Source organism: Nothobranchius furzeri, chromosome 5, assembly GCF_043380555.1.
Source record: "Nothobranchius furzeri strain GRZ-AD chromosome 5, NfurGRZ-RIMD1, whole genome shotgun sequence".
NCBI classification, from domain to species: Eukaryota; Metazoa; Chordata; class Actinopteri; order Cyprinodontiformes; family Nothobranchiidae; genus Nothobranchius; species Nothobranchius furzeri.
In genome coordinates, this window is record NC_091745.1 from 4940340 (window position 1) to 4961525 (window position 21186).

The following is a 21186-nucleotide window of genomic DNA, read 5'->3' on the forward strand; positions in this document are numbered from 1 at the left end:
TGTGAATCTGCACTAGCCTCATGATTCGATTCAGTTACGATTACCATGTGAACGATTCAATTCAATTCAATATGTCGATGCATCATGATTAATTCATATGGTTTCATATTTATCAATGGATAGAAGACATCAGATATTAGCTGTTTAAGTAAAATGTGTCTGACACAACCCAAACGCTCTTCAATCACAACACTCCTCATAGGACAATGCAAAAGAACATTTAAGATGTAAAAAAATCTGTTTCTTTACGTAACTGTCACATCTCAGACTTGGAAAAACAAATTCTGCAGATGACAAAAAATAAATAAAAACTTCTTTAAAAAATACTGATTACCCTTTGTTTTAGTGATCCCAGCTAATCTGTGTCAAAATGATAGAACCAGAAATGTAATGCAGGCAGCCGAATATAGCCCAGCCCGAGTGGCTCTCAGCTCCACTGGTGCAGCTTGAGGAGAAAATTGGTTATTGTGAGAAGGGTATGCTGGATGTGACCCTGGTCACAATGAGACGTGCAAGTGTGAAATCTAGCTGAAAGGTAAGCAGCTGATAAAGCTACAATACAAAGGCAATATCATTTCTCCCCCTCTTTTCAAATTTTCCCTTTTCTCCCATCTCTCTCCTCTTTTATTTGCATGAATCTGTTTGAATGGACTGTTTTTGCAATTTCATTTAGCAGTTAGATAAACATTTTAAAATCAAACCAACTTGTAAGGTGCTGGAATGACATGTAATCACTTGCATGTGGTGCAGCTTTGCATATTTTACAATCATCTGATAATGTGTGCAGAGAAATCAGGTGCTTATCTTCGTACTTGTTGGGTCGATTACCATAGATACAACATGATTTTGCAGTCAAGCACTTGGTCTTTTCATTCCTCCAATAGAACTTCAGAGCTAGACTACAAAGTGAAGAAGCCAAGAACGCTCTTGAAGAACTCAGAGATGTGGTAGACTGGCATCATAGTGGAGCACAGAAATCTGATGAAACGATTCACACAGCAAGAGGAGGGGAGAACATGTGTGTATTTTGTCCATCAAAAGGGGTTTGGTTAAATCGATCAGTCACAGCAAAGTTACTCAAGTTCCTAAAAGAAGTACCAGGAGTAAAAGGGTTGATGCATTAGGATTAGCTGAGAAAAGAACAGAAAAGAAACTAATCTGAGAGTTTCATGAATGACTGTTTATGAGGAAAAGGCATTTCAATGTAAGTTGATGTTAAAATGCCGTTTCAGGTTTAAATTATGTCATGCTTTAATGAGATGTGGTTTTTGCCAAACAGAATGCGAACAGCTACAACATCTGTGAATGAGATTAAAACCAAAGGCCTGAAATACGTTTAATGTCCCGTCCATAAAATTCTGAAAAAAAAAATATCCATCCGTTTATCATCAGCATGGAAAAGGACAACAGCCACCACAGCATGTTGAAGCTGCCCCCCTACTGGGCGGCCCACGAGCCCATCGATACGGTTGGTTTGATGTTGGATGGAGAACAAGAGCCCCCCACAACAAACGGAGGGCTGGAACACAGAGACTGGAACAGAGAAAGAGAGACTAGAAAGGGAAGAACCATCGACAGATGGACTCTGTTGTGATTAAAGATGGCGGCAATCTTCACTGCAGACTACGAAGGAATATATTCGATCTCTAGAAAAGCGATGGGAGTTGTCTGCGGTCCAGCTGAACAGAACCAAGAAGCACACAGTAAGGAAGCTGATCAGGTACAAAGTCTGATTTTCATCCGTAGGAATGGAAGCTGCTGTTAGCAGGAACTTCCCATTGTTTTGTGCATCGTTCTGTTATGTCTGCTACCATTTTTCATGTCTGTGCCATACTCTTTGTTGCATCCTCCCTCTCATCAAAACAAAGCACATCATTTGATTTGATCAGTGTGTGCAGATCTCATCAACCATCTACTAAAGACCATAATGAACTGAAGAGGAACTCATTCATTTATTTTATTTCTAGCTGACAGAAATCTGGCTGTTTACTTTTTGTTACATGGTTCGGCACGAATCGCCACATCGCCAGCAGTTGTGCAGGCCTTTCACGAAGCTTTTCTCCCTTTTTGTGAGAATATCACAGCCATGATATCCTGCAAAAATAAACTCAAGTCTGCAAAATTGCTCAATCCTCTGTGCCTAATCCACACCAAGACTTGTTAGTGGTGATCTATTCAACCTGCACAAAGAACAGCGGCGGGACTCCAGAATACATTTTCAAAAAGTCTTTGCTACCAGTCTTTTGTTATTTTCCAAACTCGACAAATGTCTGAATAGGTTTAACGATCTAATATCACATCTAAAGAATTTTGTTCATTAGATAAAACAGCTTTAATTTTCTTAAAACCTATTGGGATGCTCATTGTTTTCATTGAAAGGATTTTGAAAATCACAGAACTTTTGTAGTGTTTTATGAACAGATGGTTTTAAAAGCGTTATTGAGAATGCATCCAGCTAAATGTGTAACAGGCTTTTGTTCTTCAGAAGGTCTTCAGCTGAGATAAGCTGATTTCAGCCAGAGCCTACAAGAAAATCTAAATCCACACTGACAGGTGGAACAAAGGAACACTGAAAGGGCCAAAGCAGGAGACATGAAGTTGTCTCTGGGTAAGACTTCACTGCAGCTGGGTGTTTTTGATAAAACATTTTAATAGGTCGGTAGAAATTTTCACGACCAAACAAATTAATTTTTAATGTGTCATAGGGTGTAAACTTTAAATGTTCTCAACTTCTGAAATTGTTTTATTTAACAACACAGACACATGGCTCAGTGATGTTGTGAATAAATAAATTAACTTTTTAAGAAGAAACATTTTTATACAGCTCCTCTCAAGATAAAAATCACAAGGTGCTTCACAAGAGCAATAAATAATAAAAAAAATCTAAAAAATATTTGAAAAAAGTTTCAAATGTCATAATAAAAAAGGGGAAAATTAAAACATTTGCATAAAAAATGTGAGAAAGACAAAAACGAATAAGAAAAGGTAATCAGGATACCAAGAAAGGCAGAATTGGCGGAGGAAGTGGCATGACAAAAAAGGTAGTGATGAAGAATCAACAGAAGGTCACACCAAAACCAGCTTGAACAGGTGAGTCTTCAGCTGCTTTTTAAAGGAGACCACTGAGTTCAACAATCTCAGGCTCAGGGGAGAGAGGTCCAGAGTCTGGGGGCCACAGCAGCAGATGATCTGTCACCTTTGGTCTTTAGCCTGGTGCTGCACAACCAGTAGGCTTTGGTCACTGGACCTCAGGGACCTGCTGGGGGTGTAGGGACTGAGATGATCCCCAATGTATGATGGTGCTTATCCCATTAAGGCCCTATAGACCAGAACCAGGATCTTGAAATGAACGCTGAAGTTGAGGTGGTGGAGGACCAAAACGTGGAGACAGTCCTTTGGCTTCACTGTAACAAACAGCTGTAAACAAAACAAACAAACAAACAAAAAACAACAACGACAACAAAAGCATCCAAAAATAGGCAATGGACAGTGCACTATATTTCATTCTGGAAATTATTTCTACATAAAATAGAATGAATAGATTTTCTTGATCACACAGAAGGGAAATTCACTTGTTACAGTGACACAAACACTTAAGAGAATGATTTGAAGAAAAATAATAACAAAGGTACACATATTTATACACATAGGCAATAAGCTAGTATTGTAACCTTCGACTGCTAAAAACCACGAAAAATAAAATAAAAAAATTGGGTTTCAGCATTATGCAGCCTACTGTAAGGGACGCAGACATATTATGTAAATCTGGTATTGGACGAGTATTGAACACATACTGAGTATTGCATTGGTGTTAATGTGCAGCAGGATAATGCCAGTACAGCTTAGACTGAGGAGTTATAAACTCTTTCTGCAGAGGGGATGAATGACCTACGGTAGAGTTCTGTTTTACATCTGGGATGTCTCAGTCTGCCTCTGAAGGAGCTGTCCATGGTCTCCAAAGTGGAATGCAGTGGGTGGGAGGGAATTTTAAGATGGAGATCATCTTCCCCAGCATCCTCCTTTCACACGTCTCCTCAACTTTTGTTGGTGAGGTAGTTGTGGTCCATGCAGTCAGATGTTCGTCCACTCCTGCACCCCTCAACTTCTGCTGCAGTAGACGCAGCTGGATGGTGTTGAAGGCACTTGAGAAGTCCAAGAACAAGATTCTCACAGTGCTCTTTTGCATCTCGAGATGAGTCAGCACCTGGTGCAGCAGGTAGATAAGCTCGTTCTCCACCCCCATTTTTGGTTTATATGCAAATTACAGTGGGTCCATTTCCGGGGTCACCATTGAGTGTAGATGGGTGAGGATGAGTCTCTTCATAGTCTTCATCAGATGGAGATCAAGGCGACAGGTCTGTAGTGGTCTGGTACCCTGGGATGTGATGTTTTGGGAACTGTTAAACGAGGCCCCATTTAATTAGGATTAAACTGCATTCCTCTGACATACATAAGGAGCAACTCTATTGCTTTTACACATTTACACATTTCCATGTGCTTTGATTTCAAGCAGCCATGTGTATGAAAATGTGGTTCTTTAAAAGTTATTTCATCACCATAACCTGCTTTTGAGCTGATGACACAACTCCTAGAAATAAGAAGTAATAAAAAACGACCAACCCAATTCTAATACCATTACGTTTTGAGACAATTGTAGATAGTATTTGTAAATCTGGACACGTATGAGGGAATGGTCTGTCAAAATGAGTTAAATACATTTTAATTTAATGCAAAAGAATAAAGTTAATTTAATAAAATGAACACGTTTTCTTTATGTAAATAAACATTTGTGCATCAATGGTGTTTCTGTTCTAAGCATGTTATCAAGCTGGTTAAATATTGAGAAAAGAACTGACAAGTGTTCCTGCTGATAAAGCATTTATGACATTTATAAAGTTGCTTTTGGATAAAACAGAAACCTTTATGTAAAATGTGAAAAGAAGCCATCATTTCATCTTTTGTTATGTTTATGCTGTTCTACAAAAACAATGTTCCATAAAACTCAAGCAGGTTCTGTTTCTAAAGGCTTTGAGTAACTCCTTGAGCTTTGGACTGTTTACTTGCCACAGGAGTCCCCCAGGGCTCAGTGCTGGGACCTCTTCTCTTTACCATATACACCACCTCACTGGGTGAGATCATTCGATCACATGGCTTCTCCTACCACTGCTATGCTGACGACACCCAGGTCTATCTGTCATTTGCACCGGACGACCACACTGTCTCTGCACGAATATCGAACTGTCTCTCTGACATATCAAAATGGATGAAATCCACCATCTCCAACTCAACCTCTCTAAAACTGAACTACTTGTCATCCCAGCAAAACCATCCATACAGCACAATATCTCAATCTGAAATGACTTCCTATCTCTGGCTCCTTCAAAGGCAGTTCGAAATCTGGGTGTTGTGATTGATGAACACCTGAGCTTTAAAGATCATGTTACCTCTGTTGCTCGTTCATGCCGCTTTGCGCTGTATAAGAAAGATCAGACCATACCTAACACAACATGCCACCCAGCTCCTGGTGCAATCTACTGTCATCTCCCGCCTCAATTACTGCAATGCCCTTCTAACTGGTCTTCCAGCCTGTACTGTGAGACCTCTTCAGATGGTCCAGAACGCAGCGGCGGGTCTGGTCTTCAATCAGCCAAAAAGAGCACACATCACCCCTCTGTTCATTGAGCTCCACTGGCTACCGCTAGCTGCACGCATCAAACTCAAATTGCCAACACTAGCATACGTACTAGTATGGTACGGCTCCCATCTAGCTGAATCCTCTTGCAAAGGCTTACGTCTCGGCCCGGCCGCTCCGGTCATCACAGGATCGTCGGCTAGCAGTGCCTACACCACGCTCAGGACAATTCAGACTCTTCTCGTGCATCGTTCCACAAATGTGGAATGACCTACCAAGCACTACCAGAACTGCGGCTTCCTTTTCAATTTTCAAGAAACTCCTGAAGACCCTGCTCTTCAGAGAGCATCTTCTTAACCAGCACCTTGCCTGCACCTGTCCCCCCTCTACTGTCCACTCCTTGTTCCCTCCTCTCCATGACTGATGTCAATGTTGTTGTTGTTATAGTTGTTGTTAGCCTCAAGGGCAATATGCCGATTATCCCTTGTAAGTCGCTTTGGACAAAAGCGTCTGCTAAATACATAAACATAAACATACTTGTAAACCAACATTTTTAGTGTTACTGCTTTTTGTAATATTTGCATCAGAAAAAGTACAAAGTTTATTTGAGAATGTTACTCATCCAGCTAAAGAAGCCTTGGGGACATTAGCTCTAACTGAACTCAGTCTGTTTTCAGCAGCTGTTTTTGCAGCCTATCCAGATGTTGTTTTTCCTACATCAAACACTGACCTCTGTGATGATGTTGTAGGTGAATTTCATCTCACAGGTGTTTCTTTTAGACCTTGTGCCAGTGCTGCACAGGCAATTATGCATCATCATCATCATCATCATAATCAGCCCCTTTAGCAGTGACTTTGGGAGATTTTGTTCTTGCAGATGAGCAGCTTCATCTGACAGCGTTTTGGCTCTGACTCAACTTCCGCTCTTTTCTTCAACTGGCATTTGCTAATAATCTTTCAGACAGCTGCAAGCCCTTAAAAATGACGCTTCTACTCTTCTGCTGCTCTATCCATTAACTTCATTTGCAGATTCACAGTCAGTTCCTTAGAAGAGTCTGTTTTAATGGTCTTAAACTCCAAATCGCAATTATAGATTTACTCTAGGTGAGGGCAATCATGGAAGCTTTTTTTTACCCCCCCACCCCCCCCCAAAAAAAACAAACCTTTAGCAGTGTGCAGATTATAAAGTCTGTAGGCTCACAGTTAGTGGAATAAACTTCTCTGAGATCCGCTGATGCAACAGCCTTCATCTCTTTTCAGAAAGCAGCAGAGTGAGCAGGCAGTGGCAAAGGTTGTTTCTGTTTTCTGATTTTGTTCTAGGCTATCGCTTCACTTTGCTGATGTTAAGTACGTGGGTACCAAAGTTCAGGGCTGTTTCATTCTCCTGCTGCTGAGCTTTCCTTTCATGAATCATGACTACCAGCTGCCAGTTTTACTTTAAAGGGGCATCATGGAAGTTTGACAGCCAAAACATGTATAGAAATAATAAATGTCTTCTTCATACATTCTCCTGCAATGCCCTGGTCCTGTAGAATGAGTCCTGGCATTTTTACTGTGATTGCCTATTTTTCTGTAAAATCACAGAAAAAGAGCTGCTCGGGTCGAGCAGGCTGCTTCATACGCGTTCGTGCTCAGGCATAGCCCTTCGAACCGTTCTTAAGTGGTACAGATACAAGTGACAGCACTGGCGTGTTCGCTCGCCTAGTTAAACGTTGGACTTTCGTGCAGAAGATCTGGGTTCGATTCTTGATGTGAACATAGTTTATTTAGAGTTTCTTTTTTACATTAATGGTATATTTTTTTACAGTAAGATGCCCAAAATTTTATTTGAGACTCGCCGAACGGCATTGAATTCACAGATAAAAAAGATGTGGGTTCAACTTTCATTTTGGAACAATTTTTCAAGAGCATGCAGGAGGACTGACCCATCTTAAACCTTTGTCGGCTGTGCTGAAGAGAAAGGTACAGAACCAAATTATTTAATTAATTAGCTGCACGTTCTCCTGTCCTCTGTCCTCCGACACACACACACACACACACACACACACACACACACACACACACACACACACACACACACACACACACACACACACGAGCTGACTGTCTCAGCTGTTATTTTCGTTAAGGAGTGTGCTCGTACAGCATGCACGCTTCGTGCACGAGCCTACTATTGAAGCTGCCTTTACGCTTTTGGCCTGAGGGGGCAATCACGAGCATAAAAGTTCAAAACTCCGTAAAGTCCCTTTAAAGGTCAGGATGTTTACTTTTAATCTTCTGTTGCTTTTTTTTAAAAAGCTCTGACATAGAGTTCTGTTTCTGCAGTAGCAGCTTATCTACATTCTGGTCTATTGTCATAACTATTGTGGGGTCTGGACACATTTTTGAAAGTGCATGCAAAATAATATCTGTCTCTAAAAATAAAATTGATCTCTTTTGTAGGAAAGGTTTTCTGTAGATTGTAAACTGCCAACAGAAGTAAACCTGTATAGCCAAGTGCTCTGTTGACATAAGACAATAACATCTTTAATATTAGGAGCTTGATCTTTGATGTCTTATGAATAATTTTTTTATTCATTTTTGGGTTTTATAGGGTGCCAATAAATGGATGCCTACGTTTGAAGAAATTTGACCTCTCCTCCTACATTTTATTAGAATTCACAACCGCAACGATTAGGAAAAATTTAACATATATTTCGAACATGGGGTGGAAATCGATACATTTATCAATATCAATGCCATTGTCAGTTCTAACAATTCAATTCCTTATCAGTTCCCGAGGTGTTTAGTTGGTGGCAAAAAGTTAATTGCACATAGCCTCCTGCATCATAACTGTCTGTTTACTAATGATAAATAACGAATTGTACCTGTATCGGTTGCAAAGATCTTTCCAAATGTTCTTTTTGCTTTTGCAAGATGGGCAAAATCTCACCACAGGTCAGACTTTTGTTGCTGGAGACTGCTAGTGTGGAGGTGTGTATATGAGGTAAATGATGCTAACATGATAGCATTAGCTGATTAGTTACCTGCAGTATTAACAAGAGAGGACATGCAAACGTTACAGCTGCAGCTGCGTTGAAATTCATTAGTCTGGAGCGGGTCAAAAACACAACATTCCCTTTGTCATTGCCTATATAATGCGTATATCTGTCATGACTCCCAGTCTTTCACCCTTTATTCATCTCACCTGCCCTGTCATCAGCTCATTACACACACCTGCTCCCCCTGCTATATATTCACCAGCCAGCCACCAGTCCCCTGCCAGATTATTGAACACTCTTTGCCAGTAGATCTTCCAGCCTTTCACCTTGCCTGATCACTGCCTCTGGACCTCGTTTTCACTCCTGACCCCTGCCTAGGACTCTGCCTGCCATTACGACCCTCGCCTGTCTTTGACCTGTTCCCTAGCCTGCTCCATTTACCTGCTTCGCCTCGTTCTGGATTTTGACCAACGCCTTCTCTCCGACTCTGTCTCCTGCCTCGCCCTCCTCAGGTACGCCACATCTAATAAAGACTTTTTATTAAACTTTTACTGTGTTTGGTGTCATCACGGGTCTTCCAAGTTCTGGTTGTGACAGAATAATCTGGCCAAAACATAGACCCGACACCGACACAGTGCTCGCATGGCACTTTAGCCAACTTTCAGTCTGACCTGTCATGGATCCAGCGGTGGAGTATCTCACGCTTCTTGAATTTATGGAGATGGAAAAGGAACAGGAGTCACCGTTCTGGGGAACCCGTCTGGCAATCAGGCCACTGCCACGCAGAGGTTCCACCCCACCGTGCAGGCCTGCTGTGGCCATCTTGCGCAGCGGGCTCCTGACAACGCAACAGTGGCGGCCCCGGAGACCCTCTACTAATTCATGGCCTTCACAGATCCAAGGTTTACCAGTCACGCCGCTCAAGCCTCAAGTCCCTCCCTTCATGCCAAGTCCAGGGGTGGTCCCAGGAGTCTCACAGCGTCCGTCTGGCAATCAGGCCACTGCCACGCAGAGGTTCCACCCCACCGTCCAGGACTGCTGCGGCCGTCTTGCACAGCGGGCTCCTGACAACGCAACAGTGGTGGCCCCGGAGACCCTCTACTAATTCATGGCCTTCACAGATCCAAGGTTTAGCAGTCACGCTGCTCAAGCCTCAAGTCCCTCCCTTCATGCCAAGTCCAGTGGTGGTCCCAGGAGTCTCACCGCGTCCTGCGGTGGTCCCAGGAGTCTCACCGCGTCCACGTCCTGCGGTGGTTCCAGGAGTCGCACCGCGTCCACGTCCAGCGGTGGTCCCAGGAGTTGCACCACATCCACGCTCAGCTGGGTTCCCACTTTCGCCTTTCCAAGAGGCTCCGCCTGTCCACGTCCAGCCGTGGTCCCAGGGGACGCATCGCATCCATGTCCAGCGGTGGTCCCAGGGGACGCATCGCATCCATGTCCAGCGGTGGTCCCAGAGGCCGCACCACATCCACGTCCAGCAGAGATTCCACCTTCGTCTTTCCAAGAGACTCCGCCTGTCCAGGTCCAGCGGTAGTTCCCGTGGTTGCACCGCATCCATGTCCAGCGGTGGTCCCAGGGGCTGCACCACATCCATGTCCAGTGGGGGTTCCACCTCCGTCTGTCCAGGAGGCTCCGTCTGTCCAGGTCCAGCAGTGGTCCCAGGGGTCGCAACGCATTCTCGTCCAGCGGTGGTTCCAGTGGTGGTTCCAGCGGTCGCACCGCATCCTCGTCCAACGGTGGTCCCGGAGGTCGCGCCACATCCTCGTCCAGCGGTGGTTCCAGAGGACACTCTGCATCTTGGGTCCAAACCTCCTGGTCATCATCGTGACAGAAAGGACCGACCACACCTGGACCCAGCAGAAACCTGGACTCCACCAAAAACGCTTCATTACAGGTACTGTGGAGATCCAGTGACTTGCCGTACCTACATCAAAGCCTGCGCTCGTTACATGGACCTGGCATCCTTGGAGCATGACAAAGTCTCCTTCATGGTGTCTAATTTGGGTGGTAGCGCCCTGGTGTGGGCCATGGACTATCTTGCTGTACGTCCATCTAGATCGGTGTCCTTCTGGGAGTTTGCCAGGCGTCTGCAGGAGACCTTTTGCCTTGGTTCATCTCCTGTTCATGCCTCCGACTCCACACCCCCGGGATACCAAGTCACCTCTTCCATATCTACTCCATATTGGCCCCGAGTCATCGTTATCCTCCTGCTACCATCAGATCCGGTTTACTCTCCTCTTCCCCTGTTCCTTTTGACGCCGTCTCAACCTCCACACGACGCCAACGCCGTAACCGTCGCCAACGACCTTAGTCCAAGCTCCACGCGCCCGCTCCACACCCAGGTCCCACGGTGGTCTCAGAGGATGCTCCACATTCAGTTCTGGTGGGGGTCCCAGAGGACGCTCCACATCCAGTTCCGGTGGGGGTCCCAGAGGATGCTCCACATCCAGTTTAGGTGGGGGTCCCAGAGGACACTCCGTATCCTGTTCCGGTGGTGGTCCCAGAGTACGCTCCACATCCAGTTCCGGTGGTGGTCCCAGAGGATACTCAGCATCCCGTTCTGGTGGCGGTCTTGGAGGACGCTCCGCATCACGTTCCGGTGGTGGACCCAGAGGACGCTCCGCATCCTGGTGCTGTGGCGGTTCCAGAGGACGCTCCGCATCCTGGTCCCGGTGGTGGTCCCAGAAGACGCTCCACATCCAGTTCCGGTGGTGGTCCCAGAAGACACTCCACATCCAGTTCCTGCGGTGGTTCCAGAGGACGCTCCGCATCCCGTTCTGGTGGTGGTCCCAGAGGACGCGCCGCATCTTGGTCCCGCAGCGGTTCCAGAGGACAATCCGCACCCCGTTCCAGTGGCAGTTCCTAAGGCCGCTCCGCATCCTGGTCCCGCGGCGGTTCCAGAGGACGCTCCACATCCAGTTCCGGTGGTGGTCTCAGAAGACGTTCCACATCCAGGTCCCGCTGTGGTCCCAGAGAACGCTCCACATTCAGTTCCAGTGGTGGTCCCAGAGGATGCTCCACATCCAGTTCCGGTGGTGGTCTCAGAAGACGCTCCGCATCCAGGTCCCGCGGTGGTCCCAGAGGACACTCCGCATCCAGTTCCAGTGGTGGTCCCAGAGGATGCTCCGCATCCAATTCCGGTGGTGGTTCCTGAAGACGCTCCACATCCAGTTCCCGTGGTGGTTCCAGAGGACGCTCCACATCCAGTTCCGGTGGTGGTCTCAGAAGACGCACCGCATCCAGGTCCCGCGGTGGTCCCAGAGGACGCTCCTCATCCAGTTCCAGTGGTGGTCCCAGAGGATGCTCAGCATCCAGTCCGGTGGTGGTCCCAGAAGACGCTCCGCATCCAGTTCCCGCGGTGGTCCCAGAGGACACTCCGCATCCCGTTCCGGCGGTGGTCCCAGAGGACGCTCCGCATCCCGTTCCGGCGGTGGTCCCAGAGGACGCTCCGCAGCCAGATTCAGCGGTGGTTACAGAGGTCGCACCACATCCTCGACTAGCGACGGTCCAGCCTGCCCAGCCTGTCCAAGAGGCTCCGCCTCCAGTCCCATCAGTGCCACGTCGGGCACCTTGGTCCACGCCTGCTGCTGCAGAGTCCAGAGTCTACGTCCCCGCCTCAGTCTCCAGTCCGGTCATCGGCAGCCATTACCGCCGGTCCGGTCCTCGCCCTTCGCCGCCGGCCTCCTAGGGCCCTCTGGCCACTGCCTCGTCGTCGCCGGCCCCCAGACTCCCCTGGTCGTGTCTCCTGGTTCCCCGTCACCAACTCCCCTGGTTGTGGCTCCTGGTTCCCCGTCGTCGGCCCCCAAGACTCCCCTGGTCTTGGCCCCTGGTTTCCCGTCACCGAACCCCAAGACTCCCCAGGTCCCGGCTCCTGGTTCCCCGTCGCCGGCCCCCAAGGGTCCTCCGGTTTCTGCTGGGTTCCCCGACTCCTGAGATCCTGCCGGCTCCTGCATCTCCGTCTCCGGTCCCCCATCCCCGGTCTCTCTGACTCCTCTGGCCCTCCTTCCTGGTCCCTCTCCTCCCACCCTGCTTTTGCCCTCCCTCCTGGTCCCCCTCCTCCCGCCCTGCTCTGGTTTCCTGTGGGCATCTGGTATCCACCCTTGTGGGGGTGGGGGGTGGGGGTGGGGGGGTTCTGTCATGACTCCCAGTCTTTCACCCTCCTCTGCCTCTGCTGCCTCCTCATCGAGCCCTCAGCCACTTTATTCATCTCACCTGTCCCTGTCATCAGCTCATTACACACACCTGCTCCCCCTGCTACATATTCACCAGCCAGCCACCAGACCCCTGCCAGATTATTGAACACTTTTTGTTAGTAGATCTTCCAGCCTTTTACCTTGCCTGATCACTGCCTCTGGATCTCATTTTCACGCCTGATCCCTGCCTAGTACTCTGCCTGCCATCACCCTCACCTGTCTTTGACCTGTTCACCAGCCTGCTCCATTTACCTGCTTCGCCTCGTTCTGGTTTTTGACCAACGCCTTCTCTCCGACTCTGTCTCCTGCCTCGCCCTCCTCGGGTACACCACATCAAATAAAGACCTTTTATTGAACTTTTACTGTCTTTGGTTTCATCACGGGTCTTCCAAGTTCTGATCATGACAATATCCATGTGTTTTCTCTCTTTGATGAAATATGTATTATTACTAGTATTGCAATTTGCCCTGTAGTCATCCTTTGTCGTAAAGTATAAGCAAACTTTCGAGCGTTTGTGCCCTTAGGCCATGTTTCCTGCTGAGTAAATGCGCACGCTACACAACGTGCGAGGTGTCGACTGGAATTGATAAGGGAATCAAACAATTCCTAGGAATTTGAACAGCGAGAACCGGTTTTCAACAAGTACCGGTTTTCGATTCCCACTCCAGATCTTAATAATAAATAATTTTAATCAGCAGTCAGGTAGCAATCAGAAGTATGGCAGTATGATCAGAAAATGAGTTACCTCTCTTATTGAGTAGTACAAAATGTGTTTTTTAGTGAACGTTTGTGTCCTAAATGTTTCATTAAGCGTTTGATGGTACATGGTAAAGGGTCTGTATTTCTATAGCACCTTCCAAAGTCCTACGACCTATTAACACACAACGCTGAACACATCAGGGTGTTTGTTTGCAGCTCGGAGGTACGTGTGTGCGCAGTGCAGCAGACACTGTTAGTTCGACTGGATATGTACTCCAGATATCTATAATTCAATTGCTCCTAGTAGAAATTAACATCCCAGTTATCTATAGAACATTCGATGTCCATTCTAGATAGGAAGAATCATTTAGGAAAAAACTCTTGTATGCAACTGCGTTATAGAACATAAAAGTTTTGTCACAGTTACTATGCTAGGTAACTAATTACTCCTAAAATGTTGTAACTGAGTCACTAACTCAATTACTTTTGGGAAAAAGTAATTTGTAACTATAACTAATTACTTTTTAACATAAGATGCCCAACACTGCTCGCCAATGTGCCCCACTTCCAGACCAGAGGAGGGCACCTGTGACCTATGCTCAGGCGAGGGGACATTGTTTCCATTTCAATTAAACCTCATAAGGGGTCTTCGAGCTGCACTTTGTCTTTGCCCTCACCTAGGACCTGATCCTCATATTGCTTTCCATTAATTTGCACAAGGATCAGAATCAACATTACTGTTATTGCACCAGCTTCTGGAACAAGGAAATTTGACTTGACACCACAACCTGACCAAGAGATACACACAAACAAATAGTCAAAGCAGGTTCAGGTGGGCTATGCTCCATGCAAGTTCAGAAAAAGTGGCCAGATCAGAGCATCTAGCTTGAGATTCATCTTGAGCAACGTCTGAGTCTGGGAGTTCAAAGCATGGCAAATACTTTCTTTGAGCTCAGGAGCTCTGCCATTTGCTCCCGTCAGGCCTCTAAATTTTCCAATTCACCAGGTTACTGCCATCCCCAAACTGCAGGAACCGGTAATCATAAACCCAAAAATGTAAACATCTTCTGAGTCTTCCACGGAAAGCAACGAGAGGCACACAATCTTCAACTCGCTCCAAGAATCCATAATGTATCCAAAAGGGTGTGTTCCGTCCGAAATTGAGGAAGCTCCCTTCTTCATCTTTAATGTGGAAAAAAAGAAAAGATCAATTTCATTCAGAGATCAGCTCACCAGATCCATGGTTTAGACATTTTCAGAAGAAATGCAAAGAAGTAGCCCAGTGAACTAGACCACACTTTACAAAGCAAGAGTTTTATATAATATATTTATTTGATCTGGCTTGTTAGGCTAGCAGAGAGGCACTCTGATGGACAAGACAGGGCAAAGAGCCTTGGAATGAAAAGACTGAGAAGAAAAACGAGAAAATCATCTGCACTCCTCAAGAGGTGGAATTAAAAGAATAATCAAATGGTGAATATTATGAGCTGTTTTTAACAGCTCTTTATTGTGTTTCAGGAACTAATGGAGTGTGACCATACACTCTTTGGGCACCTTTCTGCTCCAGACGGATGTTTCCTGGAGATGAACGTGGATTCACTGTTACTGCTGCTCAGTCAGTTAAATAAAATCACAATGGAATCTTTGGTGAAAGGATGCACAGCCGGAGGATGCAAAAGGAGGACAATAAACCTTAAGGTAAGAAAGTGTTGGATTTGCACTCAAAATATCATTTTCTTCACGGTCTTTATGACAGCATTGTTTGAATTTTTCTAATGCTTTTTCAAATAAATGAACTGCATTCGCATGTCTTCTCTGTTAAAATATTGACTTCTGAGAACCAACCGGAAAAGCTGAGAAAACTTTGATGAATTGATGAAGACATTTTTCTCATCTATCCTGGAGGAAGCTGTAACTATAGGATGTATATGATTCATGTTGCTGGTAAAAACTCAGCAAACCATGTCTGCAGTCCACACTTTAAAAGGTCTGTGATCTGTTGAGATGAAGTGTGAAATACAGATTCCTGTTCATGCGGCGGTTTTCAGATGCCTCCATCAAGTCATCAGAAACATATTTGTGTTTTATCATGCTGGATTAGCCTTTCATGTTGGCCTTGGCTTGGTGATTTTCTAAAATCAAAGTACAAAATGAGCCCCATTTTTTCTTCTCTCTTTGCACTATAAAGCTGTTACGGTAATGAATGGATCAAGTGCATCAAAGAGAAGCTGTAAATGTACGGAGATGGGATGTTCAACTGAAGCATTTCCTCATTAAACTGTTAAACAGTGCTGAAAATGAATGTTCTTCTGCTGTTTAAGCTAATTACTGGAGCTCTGCACAGCTTGTTCTTATTTAGAGATGCTAAAATATATTTAACGATTCAAAAAATTAAACGTTTATAAATTGACACAGTTTAGCTATTTTTCACTTTGGATATTTCAAAAAGAATCAAGTTCGGAGGCTTTCAAACTTATTGTTGCTGCAGAAATGGGCAATGTGGTCATTAGTGCCTCTTTTTGAGTAGTTGTTGCATGTGGCATGCAATTAGCTTAGAGGAAATGAGTGTTTCTTGTTTGCATTTCAGGAAATGCAGATAATTACCTGAATGATTTGCAGCTTGGGAGAATTTCTTGTTAACCTTATTTGTTAATGATCAGCTACCTCCTTCCCCCTTGGTTTAATACTGCTTATTACTGCTTTTGGAGCTCTTCTGAATAAGATACATTTTAATGTCAAAGGCTGTTGGATTGCAGAATTAACAGAAAAATGAGTTTTTTGTCATAGAAAGCTGATTTAAGTGATCAAAGCAGCTCCCGTAGATCTGATCATGGTGGTCACCTTGTGCACCTTGTGGCTGGATTGAAAGCCAATGGCCTCCTAAACAAGCAGTTATTTGAACTGCAGTGTAAGAAATGTCATGCTTCAGTTACAGAATGTACAGATAAAGATAGTTTGATTTATCTGTCTGACAGTTTTATTTAGGGTTTCAGTGCAAATGCATGACCTGGATGGGTTTTGCACACAAAAATGCTGATTGATGGTGAAGCATCTGTGTTTTTTTGTCCTCAAATCTCATGTGTGACTTTATCTCATCTCAACTCAGCCATGGTTTTGCTTGTATTAAAAAGAAATTGCACATTAAAAAAAGAGTGAAGCCTTATTATGATAAAAACTTTGATAGAGAAAATCCAAGATTTTATTTTAAAAGAACTTCTATTAATTTACTCTAAGGAAAAATCTTAATTTGTACAAAATGTTCAATTATTAAATTATCATGATGATGATGATGATGATGATGACTGAGAGCAGTGCACACCACTTGATCCAAGAACGCATCCTAGCCAGTAGTGTGTGAATTGGTGTAGTGACCGAAGGGGGCGCTGTGCTGAGCTGATGAGCAGCCTCAGCTCCACACACACACACATACACACACTCTCACATACAGCTATGGAGAGCGGACTGGCCTCTTTGTTGTTTTTAAAGTCCTGCTCGTCGACACTATGTCAGTGTTTGCGGTGACTTGTATCTGCCCAGCTGTCCGACGCAAACGGAAGCGGCCGGAAGCGTTTTACCGGTAAAGTATGTATCACTTTCCCCCCTCCCTCTGACAGAACTGCGGTAGTCGGGAAATAAGATCATCGCTTTTCTTTGCAGCTATAAGTCGGTTCAGGGATCGGCGCGGGATCCCCGCGGTGTCCTCTCGTGTCACTTGCGCTCGTAGTGTTGTGCGGTCAGTTTGGCGGCTGTTTGCGGGTCGCAGCTCAGTCAGATATTAATAGTGTGACAAAGTTGTGCACTTGTCGGTGGGCTGCTGGGAGGCCTGGCTCTCGCTCTCGGAGTGTGTGCACGGAGTTTGTTTCGGCTACCCTCCCCCACTCTCCGCTGCTTGCTGAAGACACGTGAACGTGAGGAGATGCTGCCTCAGTTTCATCTCTAAATGACATTTCCAGAGCTCGACCTTTTGTCTGGATCAGGAGGAGAGGGACCGCCCTCACGGGGGGATCCGACTGCGTGCATCCTCTCAGGTGGAGCGATGCGAGCCAGCAGGTGATGGATTCAGCATCATTTCACTCCAGCTGTTCTCCCGCACGTTTCCGGTTACAGGATTATGGTTTAAACCCTCTGCGCATCTGGCCTCGTGCACCGTGCGGGCGCTCTAGCGTGGTGCGTCATTTGAGCATGTTGATCCTGGCATTGTTCAATCAGGATAATCATTTGGATAGGTATTGGACCAGACAGAGAGTGGGTGTGCCCTAAAGGAAAGGGTGCTGGCAACCATTACAAACATGTCTCATGGACCCACAGAGAGAGTTAACCCTGCCGCCTGCCTTTATGAAATCTTAATAATCGTCTTTCTCTCTCTCCCAGCATTCATTTTTAATCCCATTAGAGTCAACAAGTGCTCGGAGCTATAAATAGGGAAGTCATTTACACAGAAAACGCAAGAAGAAGTCAGGGTTGGGTGCTGAAAGATTCCTATTTTTTATAAATCCCCTTTTTAAAACCAGGATTTGAATCTGCCAGAAGCTGTCAGAAAAGATGGGCTTCGGTGTGTGTGTGTGTGTGTGTGTGTGTGTGTGTGTGTGTGTGTGTGTGTGTGTGTGTGTGTGTGTGTGTGTGTGTGTGTGTGTGTGTGTGTGTGTGTGTGTGTGGATTGACGAAGTCAGCTGTGGCCATATTACACCTTAAATTAAATACCGAGCGTGTATCTGGGAAGCTTAGACATGAGCTCTGTGCTCCAGTAAAAGAATAATAATAATAGAAAAATGTCCTTGAAAAGTTCTTTCCCTAAATGATCTGGTTTACCACTCAGCTGGGCTGTAACACGGGGAGTTAATTAAAATCAGATTCTGGCTGTGCCCCGGTATCAGTAGCAGTAAATAACAATAGCTGTTCCGTTTGGCTCAGTATAGAGTCCTCCACTGACTTGATGCTCTATAGCTGTGTGAGGTGGTGTGTCCTGCGCTTGTAAATCAAAACGTTAATACTGATGAATTAGTGCTGCATAATCATGCAGCCTCCAGACTTTCAGACCACATTAAACGCTTAATGACTTTAAATTTCAGTTTCTGATCAGGTTTGCATTAATTCAAGCTTGATGCCAGTTTTCTGTGTTTGGAATAATAATCCCAGTGGCTTTGTTTCCATTATAATGTTTAGGTTAAACATAATAGTGCAGGGCTGTGAGTGTAACAATACGCACTTCTTTTGTTTTTCATTTTGATTTTGACACGTAAATTTGTACATTTGCTTTAATTCAGCCATTTTGGAGGCTTTTCCAATTCTTTGGATTATTTGGGATTATTTGAGAGCAGAATTCATGGTTCCATCAGTTACAGCAAGTGTCTCTACCACCATCATGCTGTGGACTGGCTCTAGGAGGGTGCACGTTGTTGTCAGACAGGTTGTAATAACTCTATATCAGTAACCAGGTCTGGGTGTTGCTGGTGAAGCTGCTCAGTTTTCCAAATATTGTGGTTAATCCCAGTTTAATTATGCTTTTAAATAGGGCCAGCTTGAGTTGGTTGCCTTTGTCTGATATTGAAATGTGCTTTCTCTTCTGAAATACTTAAGAAAAGAAGGGTGAAATACCTTGTTGATGCACCTCCAAAAGAGTCCTTCCTATTGGTGTCATTTCACCATTAGGCATCGATGTGTTAATGAATCGGAAGAAATACGTGCTTCATTCGGGTTTTTTATGATTAGTGAAATGAAAAATAATCCAAAATGCAGAGCGTGCGTGAGAGAACGAGCTCATTGTGTTCAAGTGGTACAGGAGTAATGCTGACAAGCACCGATCTGCCTTCCAATCATGTGAGCAGCGTCTCATTACATATTCTTCTCCCTTGCAGGAGATTTCTCACCGAGGCATAAGAAGAATCCTGGATGGAGTAGCTGTGCGGTTTGGGCACTACGGGGACGTGGATTTTGGATGCTGGGACTATGAACATAAGCGACCAGAGGGGCTGCATAGCAGACCTGGGTGGCAGCTTCACTGAGGATGCTCCCAGACCTCCGGTCCCCGGGGAAGAAGGAGAGCTGGTGTGCAGCAGCGGTCGCCAGCATGGCAACCCTGGCTTCTCCTCCAAGAACGAGAGCTCCAAATGTGAAGCGTCTGTGGCTACACCCAGGCGACCAGACTTGGATCTGGGTTACGAGCCAGAGGGCAGTGCTTCTCCAACACCACCCTACTTAAAATGGGCAGAGTCTCTTCATTCCCTCCTGGACGATCAGGATGGCATCCATCTGTTCAGGAAGTTCCTCAAGCAGGAGGACTGCGCTGACATGTTGGACTTCTGGTTTGCATGCAGCGGCTTTCGCAAACTGGAAGCTAACGAGGGGAACGAGGAGAAGAAGGTGAAACTGGCAAAAGCCATCTATAAAAAGTACATCCAGGACAATAATGGGATTGTCTCCAGGCAGATCAAACCAGCGACTAAGTTATTCATCAAAGATTGTGTTATGAAGCTTCACATTGATCCTGCGATGTTTGACCAGGCTCAGACTGAGATACAGACCATGATGGAGGAAAACACTTACCCTCTCTTCCTAAAGTCTGATTTATATTTGGAATACACACGGACGGGAGGAAAGAGCCCTAAGCTGTACAGCGAGCAGAGCCCCGCTTCGGGGAACGGGAAGGGACTGTCGGGTTATTTACCAACTTTAAACGAATACGAGGAGTGGAGATGTGACCGAGGGCCGGAGGAGCAGCCCGAGTGTGACCCGACGCCAAGCAGCCAGCTCACTCAGAAACTCTTGATGGAGACACAGCGAGTTGGCAACAACTCAAGATTCCAGGACAGCCTCGAGTACAGGTAAATGCTCCCGAGCGTCTATAAAAACCCTCCTCGGCTCAGGCTGCAGGTTTCCCCTGCAAACTGCTGAATTAGAAATAAAGCTGAAACCTCACATCAGCGGTGAGCACCGCCACGAGTTTGAGATGAAAACAGAGCGGAGCTCTGGGACAGCAGAGCTGATGGTGTGTGAAGTTTAGCATCAGCACCTCGGGTGAGGAAAAGTCGGAAGCTGAAGTGGTTTCTTTTCCTGTCTGGACGCTGGGACAGAAGTCGGTCGTTTTCTGTGTTGGGTTTCAGGGGATTGGTCCACTGGACAGAGCTTTACAGGGGGGGGTGGTTTGAAATGAAGCGTGTTGATCCTCAACTGGTTCTTTTTCTGTTTGGGGAGTTTTTCCGTGAAATACAAGAAAAACAACATCTTTCAATGATCTACAGTTTCTGTATTGTCACAAGATTAATTTTATTAATTAATGATCCTTCCTATCAGTAAAAAAAATAATTTCCACCCATTATGATTGAAGTTCTTACAATTAATCTGCGTGATTTAGAGGTGATATATGCTCAGTAATCTGGTAGACTGAGTCGGACTGAATGTTTAGTTTTTAATTAATGAAAATGGCTTGCTTTTAGCGCCCCCTAGAGTTCGTTTGTAGAACCAAAAGCAAAACATATCTTCTGGCTGCCTCATTGTCTTTTTAACACCTTGTTCTGAAAGCTGAAATGTCTCCCCAGACTTCTTTAGTGTCTACAGGAGTGATTCATCATTAAATGAAACAAATCAGCTGTGTTCATGATCTAAAACATGCAGGAAATGTGCTGGAAGCAGACCGCAACGCCAGGTATGTCAACTACATTTTTTTATAAGCCCAGAACCTGAC

At 45.4% G+C, this 21186-nt stretch overlaps 1 protein-coding gene across 6 annotated transcripts in view; it reads left to right on the forward strand.

Annotated features, from left to right (window-relative positions):
- The first annotated feature begins 1048 nt into the window (after nt 1-1048).
- axin1 (axin 1) overlaps nt 1049-21186 on the forward strand; it is a 44019-nt gene continuing 23881 nt past the window's right edge. The window contains exons 1-4 of one of the 6 annotated variants that reach the window (XM_054740147.2): nt 1049-1720; nt 14855-14953; nt 15024-15203; nt 19361-20326. In XM_054740147.2, coding sequence (XP_054596122.2) covers nt 19452-20326 — 875 coding nt within the window. In that variant the 5' untranslated portion in view covers nt 1049-1720; nt 14855-14953; nt 15024-15203; nt 19361-19451. Of the gene's footprint in view, nt 1721-14854; nt 14954-15023; nt 15204-16856; nt 17088-17137; nt 17556-19360; nt 20327-21186 lie in introns of those variants that run through there. The other 5 variants (XM_054740145.2, XM_054740146.2, XM_054740150.2 and 2 more) reach the window with 5 other exon arrangements.